This window comes from Perognathus longimembris, chromosome 14, assembly GCF_023159225.1.
Source record: "Perognathus longimembris pacificus isolate PPM17 chromosome 14, ASM2315922v1, whole genome shotgun sequence".
NCBI classification, from domain to species: domain Eukaryota; kingdom Metazoa; phylum Chordata; class Mammalia; order Rodentia; family Heteromyidae; genus Perognathus; species Perognathus longimembris.
The window spans coordinates 54095052-54107731 of NC_063174.1; the positions used below are offsets into that span (position 1 = coordinate 54095052).

At 39.1% G+C, this 12680-nt stretch overlaps 1 protein-coding gene and 1 long non-coding RNA gene across 10 annotated transcripts in view; one reads left to right on the forward strand and one right to left on the reverse strand.

Moving 5' to 3' along the window:
• The window catches only part of LOC125363146, a 24285-nt gene continuing 11605 nt past the window's right edge, over nucleotides 1-12680 (forward strand). Inside the window, exons 1-2 of the long non-coding RNA XR_007213179.1 lie at nucleotides 1-75; nucleotides 1053-1058. This is a non-coding gene — a long non-coding RNA (uncharacterized LOC125363146). The remainder of the gene's footprint in view (nucleotides 76-1052; nucleotides 1059-12680) is intronic.
• Atxn3 (ataxin 3) overlaps nucleotides 2115-12680 on the reverse strand; it is a 27630-nt gene continuing 17064 nt past the window's right edge. For 4 of the 9 annotated variants that reach the window (XM_048362168.1, XM_048362170.1, XM_048362171.1 and 1 more), the window contains exons 7-11: nucleotides 12515-12647; nucleotides 11216-11382; nucleotides 9597-9693; nucleotides 6128-6228; nucleotides 2115-4044 (exon numbers count right to left, since the gene is read on the reverse strand). In XM_048362168.1, coding sequence (XP_048218125.1) covers nucleotides 3947-4044; nucleotides 6128-6228; nucleotides 9597-9693; nucleotides 11216-11382; nucleotides 12515-12647 — 596 coding nt within the window. In that variant the 3' untranslated portion in view covers nucleotides 2115-3946. Of the gene's footprint in view, nucleotides 4045-6127; nucleotides 6229-9596; nucleotides 9694-11215; nucleotides 11383-12514; nucleotides 12648-12680 lie in introns of those variants that run through there. The other 5 variants (XR_007213176.1, XM_048362169.1, XR_007213177.1 and 2 more) reach the window with 5 other exon arrangements.

Genomic DNA, 12680 nt, shown 5'->3' on the forward strand with positions numbered 1-12680 from the left:
AAACCAATCCAGTTCTAAAATATGTATTAATTCACTTGTATTAAACATGCCAACTGCCATAAATTTAGTTGTATTGTTAAAATGCCAGATATTTGGGATAAACAATAGCTGAAGTATTTCTCAAATTATAAAAAAATCAATATTCAGAAATTATGTGAAATACCTTTTCATTATGAGAGTTTCAAACAAAACTTTCTATTATGTATAAGACTTTGAAAATACAGTAGAAAGCCAGTCTCTTTCTTTAGGCAAAGATGTTGAAAAGGGATTAGAATGGAGTTACTTTGAACATGAAACCATGGAAAATTATTCATTCACATTACAATCACATAATCCAATCTTTTTTTTTCTTAATTAAAAAGTTTACATATATCTTCATACTTGTAAGACCAATGAACAATTCACTTTTAGAAGTTTTATTTCATCTAGGTGCTGAACCCAGGGCCCTTGACATGTTAGGTAAGACTATTACAGGGCTACCTCCTCAGCTATAAAAGTCACATTGAAAACACTAGCCTAAAGCCTTTCTCCAATTGCAGATAAAGGTTTTAGGTGTTAGTTTATTTGGTACTTGGGATTGAACCCAAGGCCTTGCGCATGGTGGGCAAGTGTTCCACCACTGAGCTACACCGTCATATCTGAAAGTTTTTAATAGGAAGTTTCAATGTTACAGAATTCTCCTAAAATTTTTAAAGATCAATATTTTCCAAAGTAAGATTTTTAAAATCAGGACATATTTAAATTATGCCCCGAATCTTTGGATTTGTACAAGTCCAGTGAGTCAGTTTTAAGAATTTTTCTTGGCACTGGCATTATTTAAAAATAATGTCTACATTGAATATAACCAGAATACAATTCGTTGTATTCAATTTGGTGCTAAAGAAAACCATATAGACATAGTAGTTTTGTCAATAGTAATACTCAACTAGTTTTCGGCTTTCTTATTAACTTTGGCATCATGAATAAAGCCTTAATGAAAATCAAGTTTTAAAGAAAAAAAGCACCTCCTTAAAATATTTTGTGAATTGTAAACTTTTTGGCCAAGATGATAGTTTAGTGTAGAGTCTGAAGCAACCCTTTCAACAAATCATTTAACTACTGAAATATTTGTATGTTACTATTCTGAATTTTTTTTTTTTTTTTTTTTTTTTGCGGGGGGAGTGGGTAGGGAGGAAGCTCCTTTGTTGTTGTTGTTGTTGCTGTTCCTGGGGCTTGAACTCTAGGTCTGGGCGTAGTCTCTGAGCTTCCTTTGTCCAAGGCTAGCACTCTACCACTTGAGCCACAGCGCCACTTCTGGCTTTGTCTGAGTATTATATTGGAGATAAGAGTCACATGGATTTTCTTGCCCGGGCTGGCTTTGTACCATGATCCTCAGATCTCAGCCTCCTGAGTAGCTAGGATTACAGGTGTGAGCCTCCAGAGCCTGGCTTACTCTGAATTTTTAAAATGTAAATTACTCATCAAATCCATGACATCTAAAAACATGGAAGTGGTATTTCCCAAGTTGCTCAATCTTGTAACACTAACATCATCACTGTACATATTTAATCCTGGCAAGACAAATTATACGTTAGAAATAGTTTAAATAGTAAACATAAAAGTGTTCCCAATTAGTAAAACAGAATGGAAATCTTTACATAGTTCTTAGCAGGACAATTTTTCTTTAAACCACATTTATAAGCAATGGCATTTTCTTCAATTAACTAATCAAGAACAGAATCTAAACATTCAGATAAATTTAGGCCAAACGAGATGGAAGATCAATGGGGATTCCAGATCTGCCTGCCCAATCTGGGAGTTTAATAACAAACTAAACACATTCAAATATATCCAGTGTATGTTCAGCTCTACTTCAAAAGCCCCTAATGAAAGTCAAAGAGCCATATTTTCTCAATATGACATATTCTCTTTCCCTTTTGCTTGAATTGAGATGTATAATATATAAATTTTATAAAGCTCTAAAATAAAAACTCTGCACTGCATATTAGCTTTTCTGCTTTTGTACTAGGTAGCTCATCAAGTATATGAAAGTTTAATGTAGTTTTTCAAAGGAAACAAGTGAAAGGCCAAGTGTCCATGGGAAATATGACTCACTGTGATGACGACACAAATGCCCAATGACAGCATATTTATTTGCAAATCTTAGAGAGGGGCACGAAACTCAAACACCCCTAGTAGTTTTAAAGTTCCATAGTTTTTCTGAAACATTTTCAATTATTAAAAGAAAACCTTAGATTTTAAAAAATAATGTCTGATTTTGTGATAGTAACTTCAGAAAAAAATTAATTGGCACAAAAACCATGACTAAAAATATCTGTTCTATCCAAGAAAAAGTTATTTCCTAATCATAAATAAAAATATTTTTATCTCTTTTAGTTAGCAATAAATCCTACATCAAAAAACTTTCCCTGATAAAATGTGTGCGGCCACGCACACCATTAGGGTAACACACCATACTTAGACTTCTTTACATCATTGGCGTAACACACCGTATCCGTACTTCTCTACATAGTTGGCTGCTATTTCTTCTTGAATTCTAGTTTATGTACAATTCAGCATTTATAAGGGCCTCAAGGATTGGGGAGTAAGGGATAGAGAGCAAGTAACAATCTAAAACACCCACTCCAGACAGACATGGTTAATTTTCACCCAAATCATGCCACTGTAGTGACCTAGCAAGAAACTGTATATCCCCATAAAAGAAAGTTTATCAAAATTAAGGACTTTCTTATTTACAAGTTCATTACGTACTGTGACTTCTACAATTCTTAAGCTATTTAGACATGATGCAAATGTGAAATTACATGATAAATTTCATTAGTTAATTATTTTCATGTTCCAGATCACCATCTCTGTTTAGCTACACTGCTAAAATTTGCGAAGCAGATATCTACATTCCAGGAACCAGCTGTAAACAGAACACAAAGCTCCAGTCATAGAAAAATAGATAAAATGAACCCACTGCTAACCTAAACTCAGGGGCCAAATTTCACATATCATATATTCACAGTGGGTGCATGTGTTAAGTCTTAGGAGTTACTCTGCTGTGTACTGTGCTTTCCCTACCTTTCTCAATTGGAGAAGAAATAATAAGGTACAAGAAGAAGGGTTACAAGGAAACAGAGATTGTGATATAACTGAAAAGACATCCACAAGGCATAGGAGAAAGCACTTGCTCACACATTTCAAAACAAAACGAAAAGCTCGTTTATTCTCAAATATATGTGCAAAGCTGATTTCAGAGTTTAGGAATGCACCAAACTCATGAAATAATGATCCCGCCATAGACAACTTAAAAGCAAACCCTCAGAAAAAAATCACCAGCTTCCAAAAGGATTGTTAAAAAAAAAAACAAGTAAAGAAAACAATGTGAAAAGCGGATAGCAGAGAAACTGTGATCACAGAAAATAACAAAAGAAAACACCCAAGTGCACAGTACATGCAATTAAGGGAGGAAAGGCAGATGTTTCTGAAACTCTCAATAGTATCAAGAAAGATGAGAGAGACACTTTCCTAAAAGGTCAATTTGGTTAATGCAAAAGAAGAGCAATTATTAGATGATGAACATGAACCAAATTACAGCAGAATGAAAAGGAAAACAACAGTATAGTACAAGTTCTGTGGCAAGAGCTAATTGGTGAGCTTGTAATAGGGGGGCCCTAAATTTAGGCGTTAGATATTGCACACTGGGGAAAAAAAACAAAAAAGGTACATTTAGAAAAACTATTGAAAAATTCTTTAATTGCTAAATGTCTCTTTGGCTAGTGTCTGGAGGATCATAAGCGAGTCTGCACCTGGCCCATGTTTTACTCTTTCATCATTTGGTCTGCACACTTATGTCTCCCTTCCTACTGGTACCTCTGACACATGACCAAAATGGACCCTATGCTGTAATCACGCAGAACAATGTTAGGAAGCGTGAATATCGAAATGATTTGTAGAGGGATTACTGTTTCCGTTCTGTTTTCAAATTGTTTTGAACAGTCTCTAAAGACATGGTCACGGCTGCCTGAAGCATATCTTCTTCACTCATGGAATCACCTGGTGGGAAAGAAAACACAGCCTTTCTCAAAACTTCCTCTAAATTTCCTAAATTCTTTCTCTAAATTTCCTAAATTCTTAGGAAATAGATTTGTTTGAATAGCAGTTTCCTTTTTGAAAAATGATTTTTAATAAAAAAAGAGTAAAATTCACCCTTTTTACCGTTTTAGAATCTTTGACAAATGCAGGGAGTTGTATAATCAATACCACCATCAAAATATACACCATTCCATTGTCCCTCCAAATTACGCTGTGCTGCCCCCTGGTGACCAATCCCCAATAACAGGCCACTACCACTATCTTCTCAGTTGTAGTTTTCCCTTTCATTTAAATGGAATAATTCAGGAAGTATATGGATAATAAAGCGAAAACAGCCTTGAACATGTCTCTTCACTGAGCACAGTACACTTCAGATTTACTGTGTGTATTAATAATTCATTTCTATTTGGAAGTAACTGTCAATTCTCAGGAAGCTGCAAAGATGGAGATTCCACATATGATGCAGCTCAATTTCAACCATAAATCCCAGTTCTGACCCTGTCTGCATACCACTCTGGCTGGCCTGTTGCCCACTATGTCATTTTTGTATGTCCCTTTTGCATCCTAATAAAATTTTGTTTCTCCTATTCTGTCTTGGTCAGTTCTTTCCCCAGCCCTACTCTAAACATCCAAGAGACAGCCAATCCTCTGATTCTTTGCCTCCCAAGTAGCTGGGATTATGGGTGTAAGCTTCCATCTTTGATCACTGTTTTTTCTGATGTTGTTGTTTTTTGGGTGTGTGCTAGTAGTGGGGCCTGAACTCTGGGCCTAGACACTGTCCCTGAGCTTTTTTTTGCTCAAGTTTAGCACTCTACCACTTGAGCCACAGCACCCTAACAACGAATGATCCTGAGCATCTTTGCATGTGCTTGTCATCTTTGTAGCTTAGGTAGTAAAATGCCTTTTTAAATCTTTCACCCATTTATTGTTTTCTTCCCTTTCATTTTGTTTTTCAGCCAGTCATGGGGCTTGAACTCTGGGCTTAGGCATTATTCCAGAGCTTTCTTGCTTAAAGCCAGCACTCTACCACTTTGAGGCACAGCTCCACTTCCAGTTTTTAGGTGGTTAATTGAAGATGAGACTCACTGACTTTCCTGCCTAGGCTGGCTTCAAACTTTGATGTTCAGATCTCAGCCTCCCGAGTAGCTAGGATTACAGGTGAGAGCCACCAGCACCAGGACACATCTGGCATTTTTGGTGATAAATTGGAGTTAAGTCTCATGGACTTTTCTCCCCAAGCTAGCTCAGACATCAGCCTCCAGAGTAGCTAGGATTATAGGCGTGAGCCACTGACATCCAGTTGAGTTGTTTTCTTACTGTATAGTTCTCAGAGTTCTTTACAGATTCTCCTTCTGAGTCCTTTGTCAGACAGTTTAATTTTTCACTCAATTTTACCACCAATAATTCATCAAAGTTAAAGACCTATAAATCAAAGCCTAGTGATTAACATTTTCTATTGTTCACTGAATTATACTCAAGTGTCTTTTTTTAATTTTGGAAAAATGTTCATTTTCTAACTACTTATGTTCATTATCTCCAGATAATTTTTGGAGAATGTACTAATTATTATGACATCCTAAGTACAATAATTATAATTTTAAAATCAATTATTATTCATCAAGTTTTCTAGTTTGCTGCTCTTTGGGGGAAATTTAGTAGATTACAAATTCATTTAAGAGTTTTAATATGATTAATAGCTGGGTGTCGGTGGCTCACACTTGCAATTCTACTTAGGAAGCTGAGATCCAAAGTATCTTGGTTTGAAGCTGGCCCTGACAGAAAAGGTCAAGAGACTACATCTTCAATTAGCAAAAAGTTGGTCTGGAGACATGCCTGTAGCGGTAAAGGACCAGCCAAGCAAGGAAGCTGAGCATGCATGTCAAGCAGGCATGTGATCCTAAGATCAAACCCTGGCACTGGCAAAAAATTATTAGGTTTTAATATGATTAAAGAGTAAAGAAAAAGAAAATAAAGCACAAATCACATGGAAGCTGTGAGTCAAGTAGAGCATGCAAATAAATCATGGGTCAATTTCAGAGACTGGTACCTAGATCACTCCCAAGTCTTTCTGAACTTGTTGTCGGCCTTTCACACGGATATGAAACCTGTCCTGATGGGTCTACTTGCTGCTGCTGCTGCTGCTTCTGCCTGAAACATTCAGAGGCAAATATATGTTATGAAACAAATGCAAAAAGCTCTGAGAATAAATACATCACAAGATCTATTTGATAGAAAATAAGCTGTTCTACATATCAAAAGCCACTGGCATAAATACCAGAGAAGGCAAGAATACTCTAATAATTAAAAGGATAAGACATATACCAATATTAAAATAGTACAAGAGTTTTCCTCCTTCAGGTATAAAATCTGAGCATGAAACAAATTAAGAGCTATTTAAATCAGTGGCTTGAGAGTGTCTGGAACTTTTTTTTTTTTTTGCCAGTCCTGGGCCTTGGACTCAGAACCCCAGCACTGTCCCTGGCTTCTTTTTGCTCAAGGCTAGCACTCTGCCAATTGAGCCACAGCGCCACTTCTGGCCATTTTCTATATATGTGGTGCTGGGGAATTGAACCCAGGGCTTCATGTATGCCAGGCAAGCACTTTTGCCACTAGGCCATATTCCCAGCCCGATCTGGGACTTGTTTTTATGCAATGATTAGCTTACAGATCCTTAATACTGTTAGAAGCCACTTTTGAGAAAACAGATAAAGCATCTCAAATTAGTATTCAAGTTAATGTGACCTTTCCATAGCTAGTTCCTTCTCATCATTCAGGTCTGAACTTAAAACACCTCCCAGAGATGCTCTCAAAACTCCACTTCAAGTAGCTAACTTGATACGTAGAAATTTATGACTTTCTTTTCCTTCTTTTTTTTTTTTTAACCACCACCACATACATATTCTTCTGTTTGGCTTCCCCTTTAGGGTGCAAGCCAACAAGAACACAACCTCATCTTTACCTATTTCTTGTTTATCTATCACTGGTTTTTTGCTTGTTTTTGTGCCAGTCCTGAGGCCTGAACTCAAGGCTTAAGCATTGTCCCTTAGGCTTTTTTTTGTTGTTGTTTAAGGCTAGCATTCTACTGTTTGAGTGATAACTCCACTTTCAGAGATAAGACTCTTATAGACTTTCCTGCCCAAAGCCTGCCAAGACTGGCTTTGAACCATGATCCTCAGATCTCAGCCTCCTGAATAGCTAGAATTACAGGTATAAGCCATTGGTGCCTGGCTTCTAAAGTTTTAATGCCAGCCAATATTAAAAAACAAACACCACGGGCTGGGAATATGGCCTAGTGGCAAGAGTGCTTGCCTCGGATACATGAAGCCCTGGGTTCGATTCCCCAGCACCACATATATAGAAAGCAGCCTGTAGTGGTGCTGTGGCTCAAGTGGCAGAGTGAGCAAAAAGAAGCTAGGGACAGTGCTCAGGCCCTGAGTCCAAGGCCCAGGACTGGCAAAAAAACTAAAAACAAAAACAAAAGCAACAACAACAACAAAAAACCCACCAAATGGAGCACTGGTAGCTCACAGCTGTAATCCTAGTTACTCAAGATGCTGAGATCTGATGATCACAGTTTGAACCCAAACTGGGCAGAAAAGTCCCAAGATTCCATTTTTAATTAATTAGCAAAAATGCTAGACTGTAGATTGTGGCTCAAGTGGTAGGAAGTCAGCTATGAGCAAAAAGCCAAGCAAGAGAGCTAGGTCTTGAGTTTAACCTGCAGGACCAGCACAAAAAACAAACCAACAAACAGCCAAGAAAGTAGCTCATAACTCCTCTCAGCAACATGTGGCCATGTAAAATATTTTGCAAATATGATTATTATTATGAGACTATCTAATATTACTGAGAATATGTATAATACTCTTTGGCTCTCAAGTTCGTACCAGGTTAGGTCAAACCAGGAGGCTGAGGATAAAAGCCTATGCTGGTGAACCATCTCCAACCGAAGTCAACTACCCTCCAACCAGGAAGGAGGCATACCAATTCCCAAACATTTGAAAAGGGTATTAGTTGAACACATATTTGTTTACTAAAAAGCATTAGTCACTCACTGCCTCTTTTCTTGACTGTTTTTGGTGGTACTGGGTCCTGAACTTAGGACTTTGAATTTGGTCAGCTTGACTGCCTTTTGTTTCTGACCTGGAATCAGAGAATCTGAGCATCTTACAAATAGTGTTTACAAAAAAGAAAAGGGAAGGGGCTGGGGATATGGCCTAGTGGCAAGAGTGCTTGCCTTGTATACATGAGGTCCTGGGTTCGATTCCCCAGCACCACATATATAGAAAACAGCCAGAAGTGGCGCTGTGGCTCAAGTGGCAGAGTGCTGGCCTTGAGCAAAAAGAAGCCAGGGACAGTGCTCAGGCCCTGAGTTCAAGGCCCAGGACTGGCCAAAAAAAAAAAAAAAAAAAAAAAAAGGGAAGAGGACTACTGATAACTACAAATAGATAACTATATAAATAAAAGATAACTACTGAAGATAACTACAAAGGATGATGCTCTGATAGGGTCTTAGAAATCTCTGTGTGAGCACTTGTAAGGCTGGACCTGATATGAGGGTTTAGGAGCTGGATGATGCAGAGGTATGATCGCTCTGTACCCCAGGGTCTCTAGTTTCCTGCTGAAAGAGCAATGTGCAGGACCACGAACCATCCACCACCTCTGTTTGGGACTGTGCACACTTAGCACAAATATTTCTTCTACTACCTCACAGATAACTTTGAAGAGTTAGTAGGTACCCAAGAAGCCAATTCAAACAATAAGTGGGCATTTCTCTTCCTTTGCCCTAACTCCATTACTCGATTTTTCTTTTTCTTTTCTTTTTATGGGTTATGGTGCTATCCTTGAGTTCTTTTGCTTAAGGCTAGCACTCTATCACTTTGAGGCCCAGTGCCATTTCTGATTTTCTGTTGGTTAATTGGAGATAAAAGTCTCATGGACTTTTCTGCCTAGGCTGGCTTTGAACCTGATCCTCAGATCTCAGCCTCCTGAGTAGCCAGGATTACAAGTGTGAGCCACCAGTACCAGGCCTCCATTTTTCTTTTGATGAACAAATCTTATACCTAATCTAATCTCAGGTCGTGCTGTCTGACACTAGAACAAAGTTTTTCCTTTATAAACACTTTTTTTGTGTGTGTGTGTGTGCCAGTTCTGAGGCTTAACTCAGGGCCTGGGCTTTCTCTTAGCTGTTTCACTCAAGCCTGGCATTCTATTACTTGATCTACACCTCTTTAGTGATTAAATGTAGATAAGAGTCTCACAGAGTCTTCAAACATCTATCTGCTGGCTTCAACAGCGATCCTCAGATCTCAGGCTTCTAAATAGCGAGGTTTACAGGCATAAGCCCACTGGTACCCAGCCCTCTATATCTAAATTTATTTCATACTTTATCTGCTATAATTTTTTTAAATTCATTGGTTATTACCTAACCTCTGTGAACCAACTATTTTGCCTAAAGACTAAATAGCCAAAGCAAATACTAAGTATGCATCTTTAATTTGTACCAACTACTTTACTTTTCAAAGTAGGCTTCTCTTCTCTTCCGGAGCTCTTCTGAAGCAACATTTGTACTTGATGGCTGTGGAGTATCTTGACGTACATTTCTGGAACTACCTGAGAACAAAATAATGCAGTACAAATAACAACTGTTTTCTTTACCAACTCAAGTCATCTTATTCTTCTTTGAGCAAACTTTAGAAGTGTTCCGCAAGCCAGGCTCCAGTGACTCGTGCCTGTCATACAGTTGTATGTCGCCATGCCTAGTTTGTTGACATGGAGTCTTGGGCCTCAACCTGTGATCTTTCTGATCTCCACTTCCTTGAGTAGTTGGGATTACATGTGTGCACCACCATGCTGGCGATACTTCTAAGTAAGCCACATTGAGCTGTATCTCAGCATTTTCTTCTGCCTGCATTCCCTACGGAATGCATCTGAACTTCCCTCTGTTGATGGCTTTTACCGTTACAAAAGTGTGCTTAAGCCTTAACCTAGTCAGGAAGTATTCTGTTCTGTTTTCCTACTGGAAGCAGGGTTTGAACTTGAGGGCCTTGCACCTGGATTCACTTTGCTTGCTGCACTGGCAATCTATCACTTGAGCCACACATTCAGCCCAGCTTTTTACTGTTTATTTTGGAGATAGAGTTTTGTGGACTCTACTGCCCTGGCAGGCTTCAAACCAGGATCCTCTGGATCTCAACCTCCTGACTAGGTAGGATTTTAGGCATGAGTCACTGGTGTCCAACAGCGTTGAATTTTGGTTGAATCGATTCATGTTCTCTGCCCAGGCCTTTCTGCTCTGTTCACTGGCATGCATTTATGAAACGACTGGTTTAAGAGCCACCCGACTCCTCAAAGATTAATCTCAATGTAGTGTATTGTATTGTTGCAGGTATTGAACTAATGTACACATTAGTTCAAATAATGTAACTGGAGGTAAAACTGTATTAACTAAATGCAACTAATATAGGCCTAATATAGAGATTGCAAAGTGACGTATAGCATAAGAAATCTAAAAAGAAAAGCTGGTATATAGCTATTGCTGTACAATATAGCTACTATACTTAGCTAATACTTCTGCAGTACCTGTCAAAACTTCTTTTTTTTTTTTTTTTTTTTTTTTTTGCCAGTCCTGGGCCTTGGACTCAGGGCCTGAGCACTGTCCCTGGCTTCTTCCCGCTCAAGGCTAGCACTCTGCCGCTTGAGCCACAGCACCGCTTCTGGCGGTTTTCTGTATATGTGGTGCTGGGGAATCGAACCTAGGGCCTCGTGTATCCGAGGCAGGCACTCTTGCCACTAGGCCATATCCCCAGCCCCTGTCAAAACTTCTAACAGTAAATTAACTTCAGAGAAACTAAGAATAATCTGGATCAATTATTCAAAGACAAAAAAAAATAATACAGCCAGGTGCCAGTGGCTCACACTTGTAATCCTAGCTCAGGAGGCTGAGATCTGAGGATCAGGGTTTAAAGGCAGCCCAGGCAGGAAAGTCCATGAGCCTCTTATCTCCAATTAACCACCAGAAAATCAGAGGGGACACTGTGGCTCAAGCGGCAGAGTGCTAGCTTTGAGCTGAAGAGCACAGGGACAGTGCCCAGGCCCACAACCAACAAACAAAACACACATAAAAAATTTATACCTTGCATACTAAGCTGAATAGCCCTGCGGAGATCCGCTTCTTCATCTTCCAGGTCCATTTCCTGGCGACTTAGTGTCAGTGCTCTCTGTAGACCCTCCTCATCTTCATCCATCATTCCTGACCCCTCGCTTCCTTCTAAGATTTGTTCAAGATCTGTTTGAAAGACTCTAAAGAACAAAAGCACCATAATAACTATACCTCCATCTTCAATTTCAGAAATAACATGAAGACATTTGCAAAATGAAGACATTAAGTCAGTTGAAGAACATTTTTCTAGCCTGGCACCAGTGGTTCATCCTTATAATCCTAGCTACACAGGAGGCTGAGATCTGAGGATCATGGTTTGAAGCCAGCCCAGGCGGGAAAGTCTTTGACTCTTTTTTTTTTTTTTTTTGGCCAGTCCTGGGCCTTGGACTCAGGGCCTGAGCACTGTCCCTGGCTTCTTCCCGCTCAAGGCTAGCACTCTGCCACCTGAGCCACAGCGCCCCTGCTGGCCGTTTTCCATATATGTGGTGCCGGGGAATCGAACCGAGAGCTTCATGTGTAGGAGGCAAGTGCTCTTGCCCCTAGGCCATATTCCCAGCCAGTCTATGACTCTTATCTCCAATTAATCACAGAAAAAGCTGGAAATGGCAGCACTGTGGCTCAAGTGGCAGAGTGCTAACCTTGAGCAAAAACGAGCCCAGGGACAGCTCTCAGGCCAAGAGTTCAAGCCCCAGGACTGGCAATAAAACAAACAAACAAACAAAAACATTTTTCTAGTAGAAGAGGTTCAGTAATATAAAGATTGTGTTACATTATAACTCTAAGTTAATGTGTCAAGTAATTCAAAATTCATTTAGGCAGATTCAATAAATTTGGCTAAAACAGAAAATCATTTTAGTCAGGCACAGGGGTGTTATGTCTATAGCCACAGACTAGCTCTTCAGGAAGCTGAGACAGGAAGATGTCAAGTTTGAGGCCAGCCTGGACAACACAGCAAGGCCCTAGGTCTCTTACAAGAAAAATAAGGAGGTGATGCTGTAGTTTGCTTGAAGACCAAGTTTCAATCCCTAGCACTGAAAAAAAAAAAAATAGGGCCTAGACTTAGCATGCCAGGCATGCTAAAGGCCCTGGGTTTGATCTCCAGTACCACCAGAATGAAACAATGGATGACTGAGTGAGCAGATGAATGACTAAAACAAATGCAAGGTATAAAAGGGAGTCCTTAATGGTCAAGGGACTACACATTAAACACAATTATGGAAACTCAATTCTTGTAATGAAATATTATATTCTATGCTTCAGCTTAACGTTTACCTCTGTTCTTTCAGTTGGGGTAATTCTTCTCCAATAAGTTTTGGTCTCTGCATCTGTTGGACCCTGATCATCTGCAAAAGTTGGTCAGCTTCACAATCTGGGAGATCACCCTTAACAACAAATATAGAATAACCTAAAAAAAAGGCAAAAATAAACTAAAACAACT